Source organism: Microcebus murinus, chromosome 8 (assembly GCF_040939455.1).
Source record: "Microcebus murinus isolate Inina chromosome 8, M.murinus_Inina_mat1.0, whole genome shotgun sequence".
Taxonomy (NCBI): domain Eukaryota; kingdom Metazoa; phylum Chordata; class Mammalia; order Primates; family Cheirogaleidae; genus Microcebus; species Microcebus murinus.
In genome coordinates, this window is record NC_134111.1 from 50,722,708 (window position 1) to 50,744,562 (window position 21,855).

General features: G+C 43.6%; 1 protein-coding gene across 3 annotated transcripts in view; it reads left to right on the top strand.

Annotated features, from left to right (window-relative positions):
* The first annotated feature begins 19,684 nt into the window (after positions 1 to 19,684).
* Positions 19,685 to 21,855, top strand: part of ITGA6 (integrin subunit alpha 6) — a 75,703-nt gene continuing 73,532 nt past the window's right edge. For all 3 annotated transcript variants that reach the window (XM_076005655.1, XM_012781943.3, XM_012781944.3), the window contains exon 1: positions 19,685 to 20,074. In XM_076005655.1, coding sequence (XP_075861770.1) covers positions 19,893 to 20,074 — 182 coding nt within the window. In that variant the 5' untranslated portion in view covers positions 19,685 to 19,892. The remainder of the gene's footprint in view (positions 20,075 to 21,855) is intronic.

Here is a 21,855-nt window from a genome sequence, read left to right on the forward strand (position 1 = left end):
AGAAGCCTGAGGCAGTAGGATAGTTTGAACCCAGGAGTCTGAGGTTGTTGTGAGCCAGGCTGATGCCATGGCATTCTAACCCGGTGAACAGAGTAAGATTTTGTCTCAAAATACAACAAAACAAAACAAAACAAAACAACTGAATAATATTAGGACAATCTATCAGCTTTAAATCTCTACTTGAAAGTTACTGACAAAACTCCTTTGTATTAATAATAGCTAACATTAGAATGAGATTTTCTATTTAATAAGACCACCAAGCCCCAGCTAATGCCCTCACTCAATTGTTTCTCAAATTTGATTAATTTATAGATTTCTTTTTCCTGGAAAAATTAGTAGCTCAAGTGATGACTCAATTTATTTTTTAAGTAACATTACTTAAATACAAACAAATAAAACTAGCTATATACTTCTTAGGTTTTTGACCCTTAAGTATAATACTAAAATATATGTATCAATTAAATGCCCATAATTATAAAATCAGTAAAATTCAAATGAGCAACATTTAAAAAATGTGATAGATGGTATTTTATGCAAACTAAATTGCTGGTGTTGGGTTTAATAATACGAAGACGTGTTTGGTTGTTTCATGTTTCACTAGCTGACTTGGTTCCTTTGATCTGGGATATGATGAACCATTATTTGAGGCTTCATGGTTGCCATTGCTGTTATTTTTGGTTCTTGCATTTCTATTTCTTAGCCAATGATCCACTGTGTTGATTGGCCAATCAATTTAGTACATTACCTTATATACAATGTTGTATGCAGTGCTGCATACAACATTCAAGGTTGAGCACCAGTTCTCTTGGAAATGCAAACACAGGTACTGAACTCAAGGCAGTACCTGGTTATAAGATGGTCATCTCAATGGTCCAGAACATGCTTGTATTACTTTTCTTAGATCATAAGTCAAAAGAAAGCCCCAAATTTGAAAAATCCTTTCAGAACTTGTGAATCTCAGTTTGAGAAACACCTCCCTAGCTTATTTAAATTAGTAACTGATTTTTAAAGAACATTCCAGGATAGCAGAAGAAATTGGGTAGTCTTCTGTGATTGCTGCCAATGAGATTTTGTGACATTGATCTATAGATCTATATTTTCAACACCCATCTTGGGCATGGACCTACCAATCATCCTTTGGAGATAGGCACTGCTAACCCTATTCTACAGATGAATAAATACAGGCTGACAACACCACTCCAGGGGCACAGAGAAAGTTGTGATGGAATTAGAGTAGAGGTCAGAGTTGTGCCTAATCGAGAGGGAAAGCAAGGAGCAATCACAAAAATTGCTCAGGCTTTGGCTTGCCCTGCCAATCACTTAAGCTGCACCTTTTTTCTTCTTCTGGCGAAACAGGACTGTTGATGTCTCAGGCCACAGTGCAGAGACTCATTAGGCACTTGTGCTAAACACACACTCCCTGCACCTCAGCCCCACGTGTCCTATTTGCCTACAAGGGACTAAATGGAAACTAATGGCTTGTCTAGGCCCTGAGAGTCAGCAGTCAGCTTGCAAGTTGTTATCCCCTTCTAGTTACAGATCTACAAGGGGTGAATACTTGCTGTGGGAAGATGCTAGTCTTTCCCCAGTACCGGTGCCCCTTCTACTTGAACAGCTACCAGGTGCTCAGTGCCCGTGGGAGCCCTTCAGATAAACAGCACCTGAGGTTACATTACCTCAGCCGCGGCATGTTGAGGCACAACCCTCAGGTATCTGGGCGTGGACTTCTTTAGTCATAAAGAGACTGGAGAGAATGTTCCTTCAAATCAGACCAAGTTATAACCACCTCCCCAAATCTCAGGGGAACAGCATCCTAGCCATAGTTACTATTGTAACCAGGAGAAATCACCAGAGAAGGGAGAGCACCAGCGAGATGGTGCCAAGTAAACAGTAGATTCATAATGTGTTAAATAAGATAATATTTAGTATTAAATAGAGCTTTCCTATGCTTCAAACTTTTCTGCAACTCCACAGAATAGCACTGCAAAATAATTGTGGTTCTATAGTTCTTATTATTAACTATAGTGAAAACTACAGTCCTATTTTTAAATGACCAGACTCGACTTGGTTTGCATACTTGAGGTAACCGGCCAAAACTAGTCACAGGTTGCTCCCATCCTGTACTTACATTATTATTTTTTGTTTTTAGGAGCCCTGAAGTAAGGCTTAATACACTGTTAAGAGAAAGTTCAATATATGATCTTTAACGGAGCTTTTTAACGTTAGTCAAGGTTTAAAAGCCAAACACTTATAAACATGTCCCTGCATGCACAAAAAGGAGGATGTAAACCAAACTTGTTAACAATGATCATCTCAAGGGAGTAGCATTGGACAGGGTGGAAAATGTCACTTTCTGTTTTACACTTCTATTGTCTACGTTTCTTTGTTTAATAATGAGCATATGACTCATAATTTAACTTTTTAAAAACAGTTTTTATTTAGAATAACTTCATTCACTTATGAAAAACTTGATTCACACTTATGCCACGAGCAAGTATGATTCAAGGCAAATTAGAGTAAGTTGATTTGATTTGATCGACTGTAGGAAGAACTCGTGGAAACAGACTGACACGGTCCAGGGTCGAGTCTTTCCCTGCAAGCAGGAGGGATGCTGTTTTCCTGTCTCTTCTCATCCAAACCTCTGGATTGAGAAGTAGTATGAACCCAGGCAGATTGCAAGCCCTTGTATAGAACCTAGGTGGCAGTGACAGGTGATCATTGTGCCCTTTCGAAGCAGAGGACACAGCATGGAACTGCCTCAGCCTCGGCCAAGGGCTTGCTGTGCAACTGTATGATTTCTGGGCAAATGTAATTTCCACCACCGTGTGCCACAGCCGAACCCTGTGAATTCTAATGTGTCGAGTTCTTGTTGAGAAAAAGAATTGGCCACTTCCATTCTAATCTGGATTTCTGGGGAAAATACTTGCTGGGTTTAGGGAGACTCACAATCTTGTCCTGATTCTGCCCCTTATCCTACATGAGTCTCAGTTTCCTGAACTCTACACACAGACAACTGAATTTTACATGATCTCTAAGGTCTCTTTTAACACGAAAACCTTATGACTTCTAAAGTGGTCCCTAAACCAAGAATTTTGAATAGTAAGTACCATACATTTCCTTTCTAATCCTTTTTTTAAAAGCCCAACTTCAGTTAAACATAGCAACTCAGATATATAGTCATATATGTCTATGTCATATGTCATATGCAGTATGATAGGTCAGTCAGAGAAAAATCAGCCTAACCACTTCATAGGGATGGGAGTGGGAGAACTGAGAGACATGGTGTGTTCAAGGCTTCTCATGAAACAAATATGGATTTGGGATTAAGATTACATCTTCCATGCTCCACATGGAGACAAGGCTGCCTTCGATTCTCTCTTGACTAGCACCTTAGAAATAAGGATGATGCCACCCCTTTCCCCCCCAAAATATACCCTCACTCAGAGGCAGAGCTGTGTATAGCACAGGCAGTACAGGGCAGCACCATAATTGATATTCTTCTGGCTAAGCCACTCCTGCCCTGGAGAACACTTTGGAGTGAGCCGATGAGTCAGTCTTAGCCTGACTTCCTCAGACATTTACGACGTCCCCAAGGAGGTCTTGTGGAGAGTAGAGAAGGGAGCCTGAACATACAGTGCTTAAACCCTTGGCCACCTACATGTCATGGTCAACTTGAGTCACTTCTAAGCAAAGATGTGGTTCAGTGATGACCAGCCTGTTATTTACTATACTGTACAAACTAAGAGGGGTCAGAGTGACCTTCAGACATCAGTCAAAAGGTGAGTACTGGCCGGGCGCTGTGGCTCACGCCTGTAATCCTAGCTCTTGGGAGGCCGAGGCGGGCGGATTGCTCAAGGTCAGGAGTTCAAAACCAGCCTGAGCAAGAGCGAGACCCCGTCTCTACTATAAATAGGAAGAAATTAATTGGCCAACTGATATATATATAAAAAATTAGCCGGGCATGGTGGCACATGCCTGTAGTCCCAGCTACCCGGGAGGCTGAGGCAGAAGGATCACTCGAGCCCAGGAGTTTGAGGTTGCTGTGAGCTAGGCTGACGCCACGGCACTCACTCTAGCCTGGATAACAAAGCGAGACTCTGTCTCAAAAAAAAAAAAAAAAAAAAGGTGAGTACTAACTTGACCACTTTCTCCAACACACTTCCCTTCTTTGCTTGTTTCTTCTTGCTCCTCTTTTTCTTCTATTCTCCATCTCTTCCTTCTTGACATCTGACTCATGACTTCCCATGGCCTTCGTGGATGGGCATTGTGAATTTCTACCTGCAGCTCAGATCCAAAGACACTACAAAACCATTTTTGTCAACCATCTAAGACTTCCAGCTGTTTTCTAAAATTCTTGAACATCTACAGGACTAGGCAGTCCTTGGCTGCCTTTTGTAGGCTGTCAACAGATTCTTCCTCATGTTGGACAGAAAAGCTTTGACAAAAGCTCATTTTTACTGAGTGAATACAAGAGATAATTGTGCTTAAAAATCTTCCATATTCTCAAAGACAATAAAGAAGTCGCTCCTTAGCTTTCTTCTCTCTAGGCCACATAGTAATTCCTTGTAACTTCATTTGTAAGTCACACTTTAATAATTTTGATTATTGGAATCCTTATCAGGAGCTCTATGTCTTTTTATAAAGGGTGACCAAAACAACAATGTGTGCTAAGTAAGATCTGACTAAAACAGAACAGAAAAAAACCTCTAAGCTCTTTTAAAAAAATCACAACTTAAATTACACATTCCTTTTCATATAGGCCAATGTTGTGTTTCTTAACAATGCTTTTGCATATGCAAATTATTCTTAATTTTTAGGTAATTTTTCTTTTTGTATATCACTATTTCCCTAACTGATTTTGAAGTAGAAGGATTCTGTCTAAAGTGAACCATTTTTTCATTTATCCGATTTTTTGATTAGGCTTTTCTGTTTGCAAGGAAGGAAGACTCTCTCGAGTTATCTAAGGCCACGGGGCTTGTTGTAAGGTCACTTGTGGACCATAGTGGAACCCAAGAGCCACCAGGAACCTCTGCAGCTTGAAGCAGGGCCACTCTCTGGTTTCTCATGTTCATTCCTGTGTAGATCCTCTCGTTTCCCCATTCTCTTTCACTCTGTATTTCTGTCTCATTTGTCTCTAAACTGACCACCTAGCTCTGCTTTCTCAAAGCCTCTGCTCCCGCATTGCTTTGGCTCACACCTGCATATATGTGGTCATGATATACACAGCTCTTTCTTCTCCCTTCCCTACATCATGACTTTCTAACTTCAGTTACTGATGCCAACTAAATCACTGCTTTCAAGGCAAATTCCCAAGAGTAAAGATCTGATAAAAATGGCCCAGCTCATTTTTCACTCCAGCCTGCGTGCAGAGTGACTATAAGCCAAGGGTGACACCACATCCTTGGTCAGGTGTTCACCCATGTCCAGTCATCTGTCCTGGGCATATGAAGTTGTCACTGAAAGAATGAACAGCTGACAGTGGCTGATTGGGCATTGTGATTAACAAACATCTCTGGTACATCTTAAGTGAATTGAATAGTTTTTATAGAACTATTCTCTTCCTTTTCTGAGTTTGAATTTCCATGGTCTTCTAGAATATTAATAATTCCACTAAATTTTTCATCATATAAAAATTGGGTGTATGTATTCCAAATTTCTTGTCCATCTAATAAATACCAATATGAAATAAGATAAATGATAAGAATGAACCGCATGGGACTTCCTTCAGAACATTCCAGGTGGACACTGTCCCATTGAACACTGCTACCTTTTACTTCTATCCATAAGCCCTGACTCCAACTCATACCAAAATAAAGTCAAAAGAGAATACTTTTTCTTGATTAGTTTACTTAAAGAATCACATGTTCTGGGAAGCAGTTGGTTCCGGGGGACTTTTGTACAGGCTTGGGGACCAGCCTGCCTCAGGTCAAATCATGGCTCCAGCACTTCTGAGCTATGTGACTTGGGGGACTTGTGTGTCCCTGCTGCTCCTTACTTTTCTCATGTATAAAATGGGGCCACTAAGAGTATATGATACAAGCTATTGTGAAGATTATTAATCAATTTAAAATGTTCTGAACAGTATCTACTGCAGGGTAAATACACCACAAATGCTAGTTATGTTGTCATAATTAATTCCATAACCTTTGTTGAATATCAATTATATAGCTTATGCTCGTTTCAGGTAGGAGTTCATTTTACAAGCACAATGGCCATAATCAAGAAAATACAAATGGATTTCCTATGTCACCTTCTACCAGTCTATGTGCCACAAATTTATTATAGAAAGAAATTAAACAGGTTGTTATTCTTAGCTCTTTACAGAATCACACTGGTATTTTTCTATCTTCATATATATTATAATATTTCATGAATTTCCTGTTATGCATATTTTCAAGTGCAGGGATCAAATTGAGAGCAATTGCACAATTTTTATTGTCTTCCAGAATACTAGAGACTTGATTTAATTTATTCTAGTTAAAGTTTCCTAATTCGATATAAAATATTTCACAAAGGTAATTTTTTGAATCTTGTAATGATATCATCCTTTGCATTTTTCCCCCTGTATCACTTCTGGGTATAGTGACTTGAAGCTATAAGTATATTGGCATGAGAGTCTTTACTGAAATAGGCACAACAGGTACTCTGGATTCAAGTTCATGAACTGCCAAAGGCCTAATAAACAATGAAGTGTGGTGTTGCTAGAGGTCATCTTGAACTAAGCTGCAAAAGTTCTGCTCTAAGTTTCTGTCACACTCAATGTATTCATCTTGCTAAATATACATATCAGGTTCACTGCCTCTAAACAGGCAGCCTCTCATAACCTAGTGGTAAACATTTTGATTAGTAAGAAGTGTTTTCACATCTGCTTATTTTAAGCATAAGTGCTTTTTTCCCCCTCCTCACGGAAGAATTGGGATAAGGCAAATATCATCAGCTCCATTCACTTCCACTTGCAGTTTCAGCTAGTATGTAAATATAAGGTTAGGAGGACCAGAAGATGTCTTAAATTAACACAGTATTATAACTGCATTGCCCAATGCTGGAGAGTGATGGGAAATTGGCATTCCTAATAGAGCTGTGGTGAATATTCATTTTTCCATCTGGAAACTAAGCATGTGTGATTTAGGAGATTGAAAACTGGTGTGACTTCAGCACTGTAACTACATAAACTTTACAATCTTGAGAGTGAAATTCGCATTCAAAAATGAATGTGTTTCTGTAAAAGTTACATGAATGAGAAATAGAACGGAAACCAATTAAGTCCATTTGTCAGCAGTAACCTGGGGCACAACTGCATTAAAAAAAAAGTAAGAAATCATGGGTGGGGGATCCAGGACCACACTTTGATCACCATTATAGGGGCCATAGGAACTTGGAGAAGTTCTCTGCTCATTTCTCCACAGGGTTCCAATTTCAACAAGAGTTGCCAGGATCTCCTTAGAAATACAGAATATTGGGGAAATGGAAGAAAATTGAGTAACTCAAAGACACACCTTATGCCATAAATAAAACCCCGTAGTTAGAGCTTGCAGTGAAAACCTCCTGCGGATCAACAGCTCATTCCTGTTAGAACTGCTCTTTGGAAATTAACGGGCTTGGCTTTGTATCTCCAACTGTTCTGCACAAATGAACCAAACTGGGAATCAGTTGGAGTCACTGAAGCTTAACACAACCCCAGCTATTGTTTACACGGCTCCCATGAAACCCCTGTGCCAAGCTGATTAGATTTACAGTGCACTCGATAAGCTTGTCTGCTCATGGCACGTAAGGCCGTGAACCTTGTCACAAAATGAAACTAGAGCTGGAGAGGGGGAAACCACACAAAACCTTTAATGAAGAGGGAGGCTGAGTGACTTTGGTGGGTGATCATACAGGTTTTGGAAAGCCTCCTTATGCTGGAGTTCTTAGGCTAAGTGTTGAAATGACACTTCAGGATTTGCCCTCCTGCTTACCAGAAACTCCATAGTGCCATTTTCAAATCTTTGTCATCATGGATATGTTTAATGCTAATGGCAACCGAGGACTAGAAAAGACTCTTTAAAACAAAGATGAAGTGGGTCAGGGAGCACCGTGTGGATCCATGGAAGCCATCCGAACCACACAATGCCAGACAGGGTGGCTTTTGTCTCCAGCTCCCTCTCACCCTTGCCCCAAGCAAGAGGCTGAGGGAAAGTGTATAAAACCTACCCCATGGCACATGCTTTGGACCTATTATTGGGTTGTTGGGAATTAGTCATGGAGCCATGCAATCATCACCCCCCAAATTCTTTTTAGTTACCTTTTAGGCAATATAACTGATGTCATTTCTCAAAGAGCATGACTCAGTAGCTTGGTCAACCACAGCCTAGCACTGTGGACTTGCTCCACTGTGACAGCGGCAGAGGAGGTGGCCGGCTGAACAGCTGACTCCTCTGGCCACTATCAGAGGGGTCCTTCATGGGAACTTTATACCATGTATGATTTGGCTTTCCATTGCTTTATCACAAACTGCCCTAAAACTTAGTGGCTTGAAACTACAAGCATTTTATTAAGATTTCATAATTATGTGAGTCTGAAATTCAGGTAGGGCTTCGATGGGTGATTCTTCTGCTCCATTTAGTGTCAGCTGGGGTTACTCGGTGATAGTCAGCTGGTGGCTGGGCAGGTTTGCAGGGTCCAAAATAGCTTCACTCCCATAACCGTGGCATGGACAGCTGGAAGGCTGGGCTCAGCTGGACCTCTCCCTCTACATGTGGTCTCACGTTCACTCCACCATGGAAATGGACTTCTTACATTGTGGTTCAGAGTTCAGGAATTAGTGTCTCAAAAGTCTCAGGAATAAGATATAAGACTCCTTATGTTTTAGCCTCGAAAGTCCCAGAACACTACTTCTGCTAATTTCTATTGGTCAAGAAAGTCACTAAAGCCAGTTCAGATTCAAGGGGAAGGAAAGTAGATCCTACCTCTCAATGAGAGGAATGCCAAAAAAATCTGTGGCCATCTTGAATCTGCCTCAAACACTTTCTTTTGACCTTAGAAAAAGAATTCGGTATTATAAATCAAGTCATTTTTCAAATCTCTTACCCAATAATGGAAGAAAAAATACAAAAAGAAGATTCTCAAGAAACCCTTACATAGTCCCATATGCCTTTTGAAAAGGCATATTCCTTATTCAAAAGATGTTATATTCCATGCCAGGCTTGATTTCTCTCAGAACAGAAGCTCTAAATTTGGTTTTGTTGGTGTCCCTCTCCCTACCAATGTGGCTTTTAATCCCAGTATGAACCAGGTCCTTAACAATATTTAGTGATGTTTGACAGATCCATTAAACGGAATATATGACTGAGAGTAATTACACAGCTTTCAAATGAATATTCTTGGTGGGAAATCTTACTATTAATCTTGAATAAATCACAGAGAAAACTGATGTTTGTGTTAACAATGGTGGCTTATGCCTGTAATCCTAGCACTTTTGGGGACTGAGGTGGGAAGATCAGTTGAGACCAGGAGTTTGAGACCAGCTTGAGCAAGAGTGAGACCCCATGTCTAAAAAAAATTTTTAAAATGTGCCAGGTATGGTGATACATGCCTATAGTCCCAGCTACTCAGGAGGCTGAGGCAGGAGGACTGGTTGAGCCCAGGAGTTTGAGGTTGCTGTGAGTATGATGATGCCACGACACCTCTAGCCTGGGCAACAGAGGGTGACCCTGTCTCAAAACAAACAAACAAACAAACAAATAAAAACAATATAGCGTATGTAAGTATTAAATTCGGGAATCATACATTGGGATGCCTTTTCCCATTCCTTGCCTCATGGTTTGCCATCTTATTGCTATAATCATACTCCCTCACATACCACCTATGTCTCCAAAATTCTATATATAAGTTATAATTGTGGCTTCGAACCACATCATAACTTCCTTGCATGTCTGAACAGAAGCCTATTTCCTTCCATCTTTACATTGTTATTGCAATGAGAAGTCATGTCCGTGGTATTTTTCAAGCTCATAAACCTTAGCCATGTCTGCTATGATACTCAATGCATGCCTTCTCCCAGCAATCTTTTCCTGAGAAGGCCTAGCTGGCATTGAGCTTCCTACCCTCTAGGCATGTGTGGTTGGAATGAGGAGTGGGCAGGGTGCAGAGACTAACTTGGTTATTTACCAAGTTAGTGGGTTGGGAGGTGAGGGTGTAGTGGTGAGGAGAGTCTATCATCTGAACCATTTCCTTTCTACTTAACCTTACCATGTCTTCATCTTGCATGGTGACTAAAAGATGGGACACATAGAAGGTGATAGCTTTATGAGTACTTTGGGGCAGTATTTCAAAGAATGAAACAAATACATTTTCCAATTTAGGGAATCTAGCCCTCCCAGAACCTTGCTGCTTTTGCTTTGTTCAAAGGACTTCTGGATTTGCAGCCATGATGGCCCCTCTCCAATCCATTCTCATCTTCTCCACTTTCTCTCCAACCTCCCCAAAATTCTGAGCTAAGAATTTCCACTCCAATGCCGGGTATGGTGGTTCACACCTGTAATCCTAGCACTCTGGGAGGCCGAGGTGGGAGGATCACTTGAGCTCAGGAGTCTGAGACTAGGCTGAGCAATAGTGAGACCCCGTGTCTACTAAAATAAATTAGCCAGGTGTGGTGATGTGCACCTGTAGTCCCAGCTACTCGGGAGGCTGAGGCAGGAGGATCGCTTGAGCCCAGGAGTTTTAGGTTGCTGTGAGCTAGGTTGATGCCACGGCACTCTACCCAGGGTGACAGAATGAGATTCTGTCTCAAAAAAAAAAAAAAAAAAAAAAAAAATTTCCACTCCAGATTATGCAGTCCACTTTTTTTCTAGCTATCTTTAAACTGTTGGCAGGATTATAGCATGAGAGACCTGGAGTCCAAAATGATGCCCTGCTAATCAGCTGGCTTGCTGCAGGGGTTTTCCATTTCCATGAGAATTATTGACCTGGGTAGGGAGGATGTGCCCTTCTGATAAAGCACACTGTTAAGTATGTGCCATTTTAAGTATGTAATACAAAGGTCATACATTTTCTTTTCTTTTTTTGTTTTTTTGAGACAGAGTTTAGCTCTGTTGCCCTGGGTAGAGTGCAGTGACATCATCATAGCTCATGGCAACCTCAAACTCGTGGGCTCAAGTGATCCTCCTGCCTCAGCCTCCCAAGTAGCTGGGACTACAGGCACATGCCACCATGCCTGGCTAATTTTTTCTATTTTTGATAGAGATGGCGTCTTGTTCTCACTCAGGCTGGTCTCAAACTCTTGAGCTCAAATGATATTCCTACCTCAGCCTCTCAGAGTGCTAGGATTACAGGCATGAGCCACCGCACCCAGCTCATTTTCCTAAAAAACAAATACAAAATCAAACTTCAACTTCAAGAACTTCAAAGAAGTCTATTGGCATAAAAATGATGACTGGTGAAAGCCCTTAAAATGATGATTGGTGAAAAGTGACATAGGCAGTCATTTTTTGGTAGCTTCCAGGTTCCAGGCTCATGTTTGGCACTGGTGATACAAAACTGACCAAGCCTGGTCTCTGCTCTGAAGGAACTAACAGTTCAATAGCAGACAGCCATGTAAGTGAGCAGATAAGTCACGAATCACTCAATAGGAGCAGAAGAGTGCTGGATGCAGAGTGTTGGCTAAGTCTAAGAAGGAAGAGCCCGGGCAGACGGGCAGGATGTTCACTTAATGCTTACCTTCCTCTTTGAATATTTATTCTAAGTGATGATGGCTGGACTATATCTACATACCTATATATCTTCTTTTATTTATTTATTTATTTATTTATTTATTTGAGACAGAGTCTCGCTTTGTTGCCCAGGCTAGAGTGAGTGCCATGGCGTCAGCCTAGCTCACAGCAACCTCAAACTCCTGGGCTCAAGGGATCCTCCTGCCTCAGCCTCCTGAGTAGCTGGGACTACAAGCACGCACCACCATGCCCGGGTAATTTTTTCTATACATATTAGTTGGCCAATTAATTTCTTTCTATTTATAGTAGAGACGGGGGTCTCGCTCTTACTCAGGCTCGTTTCCAACTCCTGACCTCGAGCAATCCGCCCGCCTCGGCCTCCCAGAGTGCTAGGATTACAGGCGTGAGCCACCGCGCCCGGCCTATATATCTCCTTTTAATTAACATTTGAAAATATTTCAACTTTGTAACATGTTTTTAAAACATTCACAACATTCAAATCATTTTTCCTGCACTTGAATTGTTTTAAAAATACAGATTGAAACTGTTTATAACTTTCAAAGACATTGGTAGCTAACGGTAGTCAGCACATAAAGAAAGTCTCAGAGAAAGAGATATATTTTGGTTATTTACAGAGTGTAAATTAGGAAATTCTGAAAGCCCTTCAAAATCAAAGACGTGACTGTCTCCCATACTCTTACCTCCTTCTCACCCAGTGAGGCATTCGCCCAGCCATTTCTGTAACCAACAGCAACGGGGATGGGTTGGCTACTGGGGGGAAAGTAAACTTCTGGAATGATGAGGGTCTACTTCCTAGTCGGATCTAGGCTGAAAAAAATTCACTCTGGTCCACTGGGCTAGGTAGGGGCACAAATCCCCCTGGTAGTTTTTTGTGCTTTCCATCCTTCTGTAAGCAGGACGAGTAACTAGCACGTGTTTATGTATGAACATCTCTACCTAACTGGCAAAATGTTACTGGTGTTTTTTTCCTGCCAGAAAATACATTGGATCGAGATCACACTTGTGAGCTGCTACAATTCCTTGTTTGGGAAGCAGGAAATTTGGCCTCAATGGACTATTTGTCTGCCAAGGCAAGGGTCTGAAGCAGTGGTCTGGGTTATGAAATCAGAAGCTGGGAAATCCTGAATCTTAATTTGGTCAGAAACACTGGCATTCTCTCTTGGGAAAAGTCCCTGCTTCAGTGTCTCCAGACATAAAATTAGGACGATGGCTTTTGCTTTGTGCAGATGCACTGACTTCAGTGTTTCTAAAGATTTTTGAAAATAAAATGTGATATAAGTATCAGTGAGCCCATTTTTCTCCTTTCTTACCAGGGAATGCCCAGAAATACGTACAATGCAGAAACATTTGCCTTCACTCTTGGACATGTGGTCTGGGACAGCAAAGCCATTGCTATAGGGACATTCTCAGCTATGACGTGGTTCAAATTTCTGCGTTCTTTCTATTTGTTCTATTGAGTAGTACATTCACAGGGCAGAATTTACTGTATTGCCTTAAAATGTTTTGTCAATGTACCCAGTAGAAGGGACCTGCTAAATACAGTGACTACTTAATCTTTCATGTGCCAATGATTTGCTTTCCAGATTTAAAATTTTTGAAGAAATTTTAAAGTTCAAGGTTTGATTTTTCAATCAAGTAGCATGTTCTCTTAGCTATCCTGTCAATTTATTTAATTAGTATAAGGTCTGTTAAGCAACAGGTATTCAATAATATAAAGCTCCAAACAAAATAACAATAACTTTTAAGTTGGCTGTGGTTTTGGTTAATTCGTAGCACTAATTCTCTTTTGGCCAGACAGATCGTGATAAAGATGTGTTTGGAAATGCCCATCGGCTTTCAACTCTCTCCCACCAGGTTTCCCAGCTGGTGAGTCCAACGAGCTGTTTGTCTCTTTGGAAGTTACAATGTGACACGGAATTTGGGACCCATCATTGCTTCTCCAAACACTGGCAAGAGATGGAAGTGGTCCAGAGCCAGAGTGAAGCACAAACTTGCTTCTACGCACACCTCAACACCCAGAAACTGAGACAGACATTACAGTTGACCTCGAATAACATGGGTTTGAACTGCTCTGCTCCACTTACATGAGATTTTTTTCAGTCAAACATGTGGATTGAAAATAGAGTATTCGAAAGTGGGGAACCTGCAAATCCTGAGGGCTTACTTTTGGTACAAGCAGATTTTGCAGGGCTGACTGTGGGACTTGAGTATATGCAGATTTTGGAATAAGTGGGTGGTCCTGCAACCAATCCCCTCCACCCCCTATACCACAGGATGGCTGTATTTGCCAAGCTACAATGGCTAGGGAAAGGTTTATCCTCACCACTGGATAAGTTAATAAGGGATACGCATGACCTTGTTTGCATAGTCTCTCTCCCTGTGTTTAATGCCCATCACCTTTGAAGCCCTCTCATTTAATTTTCTAGTGTGCTTTCTTCTCCTTTATTTTCACAGCGACTATTTTATTCAGCATGTATTTAATAGTGGACATGGTACTGCATACCTCACACATATAGTCTCATTTAATCCTTACAGCAATCTGATGAGGTAAGAATTCTGGCCATTTTTAAAGATTAGAAAACTGAGTCCTACAGAAGTAGGGTTAACTGTCTCCAGGCCTTCAGTTGGGAAGAGAATGAGGCTAAACTGCCTTTCCTAGACACTTACCTTGATCTGAACTGATACACTCCAGAGATCACTGGTTTACGTGCTAACTCACAATCAGCTTGTCGTTTATTTTTTTCACAAAAGACATTTTTATAGAAAGCAAAGTAAATTTTTTCTTTCAAGAAATTAATTAAATTTGTTTAGCCCAAGAGAAAAAAAAAAAGAAATTAACTGAAAAATGTCTACTTTGTGTTTGGCATGAGATACACAGAGCTTCATGGTTGTTTCTAATGAAGGCAGGATGGAAAGTCATATTTGCTAGGTGGGGATTTCACCCCAGCCTTGGGAGTTCAGTTTTAAATTTAACTTGATTCATTTAAGGTTTGAGTTTATTTCTAACTGGTAAAATGTGGCTTCCTGGCTTAGAAAAATTCCCTCAAAACAAACTTGAAAAAAGAATCCAACCTTAAATGGCAAAGTGAGATGTGCTACACAACATTTTAATGAGCTCATTGTAAGTGAATTAGAAACATTCAAATGCAATTTACTTTAAAATAGCTGTGGGTGTTAAAATAAGGGACAGCTGGCAGTTTGGAGTCCCCTGATCCCAGCCATAGGCAGGTTTGCCTCTGTAAAATGGTCTGTGACTTAGAGTGAATAAAATGTCACTTAAAAATAATAATAAAAAAAAACAAAAGTTAAGTTTCAGTGTAGAAGAGAAAACACCTGAACACTTATACAAAGAGATACATAAAAAAGCAATATGAGAAAACTCTTTTTTTCCCTGAAACAAAAAGATCTCCTACTGAAAAGTAGAATTCCTATTTGAAACAGTTTTCTATCTATGTCTAGGTCACAAAACTCTTAAGTGTATCATGGGTCAATGCACAGCTCATAAATGCCATGTTTTGAAGCCTGTATATGGGTGGAATTTATGGCTTTGATACAACATTCTAAGTGCTTTAGATCGAATTAACTCTATTAATGCTTAAGGCAAGGCAACTCTAGGGTGTGGGTGATATCACTCTTCCCACTTCATAGCTGAGAAAAGTGAGACCTAGAGAGATTAAGTGGTCACATGGTTAGCATGGAACAGAGGAAGGATTTGAAGCAAGGAACTCAGGTCCCACAGACCATGTGCTAATCACTCTGATATGTGGCCTCTCATTAAAGGGCTCCAGGGAATATCTAAAAGTGATCAGATGATGTAACCACAGAAGGAGAAAAAAGAAATGTTTTTGATAACTACTTTTTATGTTGCATAAAAGCAGCAAATACGATATTCTCTACCGTTGTGACGATGAAGTCGATATAACAGTAAACCTGATAGCAAAATGATTAAAGTAGGTCCTGGCACATGGAAAATACATCAGGCCTGACATGGATTCTTCAGACTTCTTCATGGGTCACCAATATTCTATAATTATTTGAAAGCTCCCCTACCAAAAGTGGGATATAGAACAAACAAATAATTGTCTTTCAAAAAGTGTATCGGTAAAACCTAAGAATTCAAAGATTCTCATCTGAGAAAATGCCTCTATTTAAAGTTTTCACTGCTTTTTAATTTAAAATTTTCAGTTTGTAAAAGTTTCTTCTGTGATATCATGACTGTGTTCTTAGGTACTCCTTTTTGTTTTCTAGTTTGCCTTTTTTGAAGAAGACGCAGTTTTGCCAGTCAACTGGATTTGTAGGGCCCTTCCTGTAACACGTACATCTTGTTTTTATAGGCACATGTGCACACACATTAACACACACACGCATACACATGCCCCATGCCCTATATGCTCAGCACACTTTTATCACCAAGCTATCTCTCTCCCTTTGGTTCCAAACAAGTATCTTCCTGCCCCAGATTCTTTTTCCCAATAAAACTAGGTACTTCCTCCCCAGAACTTTACTTAATAATTTTTAGGGCTCTCATTCCTTTAGCCCCAGAGACTGAAACGTCCTCAGTGGATCCCGAACAACCTCTAAACCTCCCTTTTGTAAGACACTTTTGTAAAATATACAACTCTGTTTTACCATGGAAATGACAACTGAGTCACAAAACTTGATTGTTATAGCTACTCGGGAAGAGCTGACAATCTTCAAAGAGATTATGTTAGCAGTCTGAGAGTGTGACTCAAATTCCACTATGTTTGGCATCCTAGGCAGGAGGTAGGTGGCAGGTAGGAGCGTGGCTGATCAGTTTTTCATCTGTCATGAGCACCTGGCATACTCCATCCTTGTTCTTCTTCATCTCATCCTTCTCCCACATAGGCATCATCCAATTCAGTGGCACTGTATATTTAGTCATAATATTTAAATTTAATGTTCTTTAGAATTTCAGTTTGAGCACAGTGTTCATTGGGATAAGTAGGTAACTCTGGCTATTCATACTCATTTACTAAAGGGAAGCAAGCACTGAACGGTCCACGGAATTACTATGAGAAGCAAGGGGTGATATCCAGAATAGTTAATAGCTGGTATGGCATGGGCACACAAACTCAGAAGGAGCCCTTGCAGTGCCAGGGTTTAAGGACTTAAAATGTTCATTGCTGGGGGTAGGGGTGAAAGGGCATTTATTGAAACCTTGAAAATTGTACCTCCATAATATGCCGAAATAAAAAAAAATTAACCTCAAAAAAATTTTTTTTCATTGCTGGGTTGTAAGGAAGTTGATGAGTCATAGGAAAGTGGGCCGGGTAGGGGAGGTTGCACTTGGGGAGCCCAGGGAATCAGCATTCATCAACCAGTTAAGGAGTATTTCAGCAACCATTATGGCCATATCACTGGCTCCGAGCTGAGGACCACCCTGCAGTGAGGTTCCTCATGCTCTAACTATAATAGCTGGGCCCCCATCTCTCTTGGAATAGTGTTTAACATGAAGAAGAAAGGCTAATTTGCAACTAACTTGCATGAAAAATCACATTGCAGATATTCCCTAGCTTCCTAGATGATCAGCATTCCCTAGTGTTTTGGGCATGAGAGACCAGTTCCATGGATGACAATTTTTCCGCGGGTGGGGGTGGGTGGTGGAGCTCAGGCGGTGATGCTAGTGATGGGGAGCCAAGTGGCTGTGAATACCGATGAAGCTTTGATTGCCCTCTTCCTCTTGTGTGGCTCCCCTTCCCCCCACCTCCTAAGTTTCATGGAAGACAATTTTTCCATGGTGTAGCTGGGGGGTGGGCAGAGGAGGGTGAAGCCCAGTTCCTAACAGGCCACAGACCAGTACCATGCCTTGGCTTGGGGCTTGGGGACCTCTGTTTAACCTTACCAAAATGGATTTGTTAAAAGATCTCTACTGAATTTAAGCTCATTGCATCCCACTTTGGACTGCATTTGACTGGAGTTACTGACTGGCAAGGAAGTGGCACACACCCCTAGTATGCTGAGGGACTCACTCTGGCAGCTGCTACCACCTGTGGGAACATTTGATGATGTTCACACAGCTTTTCTGGGTGACACATGCTGTTCCCTTGCATACTCCTTGAGGTGAACAAGAGGACCACTCCACCTGCCCTCAACACTCATGCACACACACACCCCTCCCCCCCAGCTTTCCTGGGACTGTATCCTGCTTGTATTTCCACTGCAGGGATGTCCTATTCCATGAGGGGGGGGGCGCGGCAAGGCCTTCCAGGAGCCTTCAAGCCAGCATTTCTTAACCTTTTCATCCCAGGGCCCCTTTGGCAGGCTGCTGAAAACCATGGACCCCTTCTCAGAACAAGGTGTTTAAATGCACAAAATAAAATACATGAAGTTACAAAGGAAACCATGACATTGAAAGAGTTAGCAAAATGTTTTTAAAATTTTGTGCTGTAGCAATATATATGCTTCTTTATTGACATGCAGATCTAGCTGAGGGTCTAATAACTGCTGTAATTTGAGATATTTGCAACAATGGTGATGTGATGTATAAAGCCTATGGTTTCTACTGGTGACTAAATGATAGATATTTATCCTACCGTCACTGTTGTTTGTTGCCTACACTCATAATAGGAAAAATGTTAAATGTCAGTTAGAAGTTAGTGAAAATAAAAATGTAAAATTTTTTCTTCTCCAAGTTCACAGTACCCTTGAAATTAATTCTTCTCCCCTGGTTAAGAAGTGCTGCGAGACTGGGCAAGGTGGCTCACACCTGTAATCCCAGCACTTTGGGAGGATGAGACAGGAGGATTGCTTGAGCCCAGAAGTTTGAGGCTGCAGTAAGCTGTGATCTATAATCATGCCACTGCACTCCAGCCTGAGCCACAGAGAGCCTGTCTCAAAAAAAAGAAAAGAAAAAAAAGCCAGGCACAGTGGTGTGCGTATTCCCAGCTATTGGGGAGGCTGAGGCAGGAGGATTGCTTGAGCCCTGGTGTTGGAGGTTGCTGTGAGCTAGGCTAATGCTGAGGCACTAGAGCCAGGCAACAGAATGAGACTCTGTCTCAAAAACAAAAACCCTGCAGGATAAGGTTGCCCCTAGGGCCACCACCTCACTGGAGGCCTAGGAGGTCCCACCCCATGCCCTGGAGGCAGGAGCCTTCATGCCACCCACACAAACCTCTGATCTGCCTCTTGGCGCAGTTCTCCCCACAACTAGTTCTAGAAATTTGGGGCTAGTTAAGAAGGGCAACACCTGAGTGCCACTTGAAATAACCCATTATTTACTGCTGAGGGGCTCTTCCCCGCCTCAGAACAACTGTAAACCAAGGTTTAAATTTCTGACTCCTTGTGACTTCTCCCACAAACTCTCCTTGTCACCTAGGCACAGATCCCTAGGCGATCTGGGGGCAAAGCTGAGCTCTAATGTTTTCATCTGCAGAAAGAAAATACCCACCTCACAGGATTGCTAGGATTCAATGAGGTAATGGCTGTGTTTGTAAATCTCACGGCATTATGAAAGTGTGTGCTGTTATCATTTTTGACGGCTAGGTCTTTGAGGACCCAGAACAGTCTATACAGCTCTAGTTCCCAAGTACTGGGCGCCCCATGAACACCTGTAGAATGAATGAATGAAGCATGCATTTGCACGTGGGCCCACGTCTGCAGGAACAGGCTGCTCCGGGCAATGAGGCCGCGCATCACTGGCACCTTTCTCTCCTAACAGGTAGTGAACGCCTTTCTCGCTCTGCGCTGCACCGCACCACAATTCCAGCGCTTCTTTCCAGAGGGGGCGGCGGAGTGGGGCAGCTCTGCCCGGGGCTCGCCTCCTGGTGCCCCCGCCACCGCTTCCGGGCAGGTAAGGGCGGCGGGAGAGGCGAAGGGCCGGCGGCGCAGCCGTCGGGCCGGCCGGGAAGGTGCGGGCGGCGGGCCGGGCTCGGGCGCGCGAGGAGGGGCCAGCGGGGTGGGGAGGGGCGGGGCCGGCGTCCTCGTCACTTGATAAAACGCCTGCGAGTCTCCAGAGAACAACGGGCTCATTCAGCGGTCGGGAGCTGCCCGCGAGGGGGAGCGGCCGGACGGAGAGCGCGACCCGTCCCGGGGGTGGGGCCGGGCGCAGTGGCGAGAGGAGGCGAAGGTGGCCGCGGCGGCAGCAGCAGCGCGGCAGCCTCGGACCCAGCCCGCAGCGCAGGGCGGCCGCCGCAGGTCCCCGCTCCCCTCCCGGTGCGCCCGCCCATGGCGGCGGCGGGGCAGCTGTGCCTGCTCTACCTGTCGGCGGGGCTCCTGTCCCGGCTCGGCGCAGCCTTCAACTTGGACACCCACGAGGACAATGTGATCCGGAAATCTGGGGACCCCGGGAGTCTCTTCGGCTTCTCGCTGGCCATGCACTGGCAGCTGCATCCCGAAGACAAGCGCCTGTGAGTTCCCTGCCTCTTCCCACCCCCACCGGGGCGCCGGCCCGCGCGCGGAGAGGGAGGGCGTGCCCTGTTCCCGCCCGCCGGGCGCGCCCGCAGTCGGCCGCCCTGCCCTGCCCGGCCCCGGGCTCCGCCGGCCCGGGGGAAGAGCCGGGCAGCGGGGCGCGGCCTGGGCCGGGCGGGCGCGCCCACCGCCCTGCGCGGCGCCTCCCCGGATTCAGCTCGGGAAGGGGAACCCGAGGGCCGGCCTGGGCCCCGGGAGAGTTTACTTTTTTTTTTTTTTAAATCAAGTGCTTTCCTCCCGGTCTTCCCTCCGGGCATGTTTGCAAGGACCCCGGCAGGTGGCACGCTTCGCTGAGCTTCACGCGTGTGTTTGGGGCAGGAGTAGGGTGTAGGGTCACCGCCTCGCCGCTGTGTAGTTGCTGGGAGCGTTGTTCCAGGATGATCCAGGCCTTTCCCAGACTCACGGAACACCTGGGCTCCCCACCCTCCTGCAGACTCGCGCGCCCCACAGAAGTTGGAAAGCCACTTTTCATGTGTCCTGCGTGACTTTCCCCGGCAGTGCGGGCGCTCCTGCAGGAGATACTTACACATGCTTTTTTAAAGATGAAATTAACCAAGCACCTGTTCGCAGGACTAGATCAGCTGAGTAAACAACTCTCTCTGAGTGGTGTGCTCCGCCGCCCACCCAACTCCCCAAAGTACTGGGCTGCACCCGAGACCTTCTGGGCCCCAGCGTTGGGCGGGCCTAGCCGAGGGGTTAAAGCAAAATGTCCGATCCGAGCCAGGACTTTGAAAACAAGGTTTGGTTGTGACAACCCCCCACCATAGCGCACCTCCCTGGAGAAAGTGGAGACCGGCACTCTTAGCCTGCCTTTTCTTTTTAAAGCAGTGTTTGGTTCCCACATGGTCGAACTATTTAGGCTGGAGAGGGTATTTTGGAGCTTAGTGGCCTTAATCGCAGTGGGGCTGCATTCTTGATCCGTGCTACCGAAAAATACTCTGACAACAAAAGGTCTCCCCTCCCCACCCAGGCCTTTACTTGAACCGAGGTCCTTCCAGGACCAATGGACCGGAGAAAGCAAAGTGCAGCCGCAGTGAAGAGAAGACTTTGTGTTGAGGAGAGGCAAATGGAATTTTAGAGCTGGAGGGAACCTCTTGATTTCAGTAGTTAACAACTTTGGAATTTGTGAATGTTGTGGGCCACTGAATCTTAAAGTTAGATTTTTCTGACACCTTTTAGGTGGAGCAAAGAGATTAGCTGGGGCTGTGCAGGCTCCAGGCAGGTGGTCCGGGGCTGCAGGCCTGGCCAGCTGCTTATATTCTGCTTTCTCTCAGAAATAATGACCGTTGAGCTGTAAATCTGAAATGAAAGGTGGTTTCTGTTAACTCAGTGGATGGCGTTTAGTGTCTCTGAATCCTTAGTGTGTGTATGTGTGCGTACTCACGTGGAGAATCTGAACTTGGTGCAGAATGGATAGTGGGCTGTCAGAGGGAATTCATTCCCTTGTTGTTCTCTGTCCGCATCAGAGGCCCACCGAAACTGGTGGCTTCTTTGAAATACTTGTTCAATCAAACTCTGTGAAGGAGGAGTACTGGGGCAAGAAATATGCCTGCGAGGGAGATTTGCAGAACGGGACTGTGGCCAGGAATTTCTCTTGGGAAGGTTAGTAGTGTGTTGGCTAAAACTTGCTACTGCTGCTGGGCTTCTCTGGTATTAGAGCCGCTGCAAGTCCTCCCTAGGGTAAGGGTTAGCCTGTGATTGGGGTCTGATGCTTCTGGAA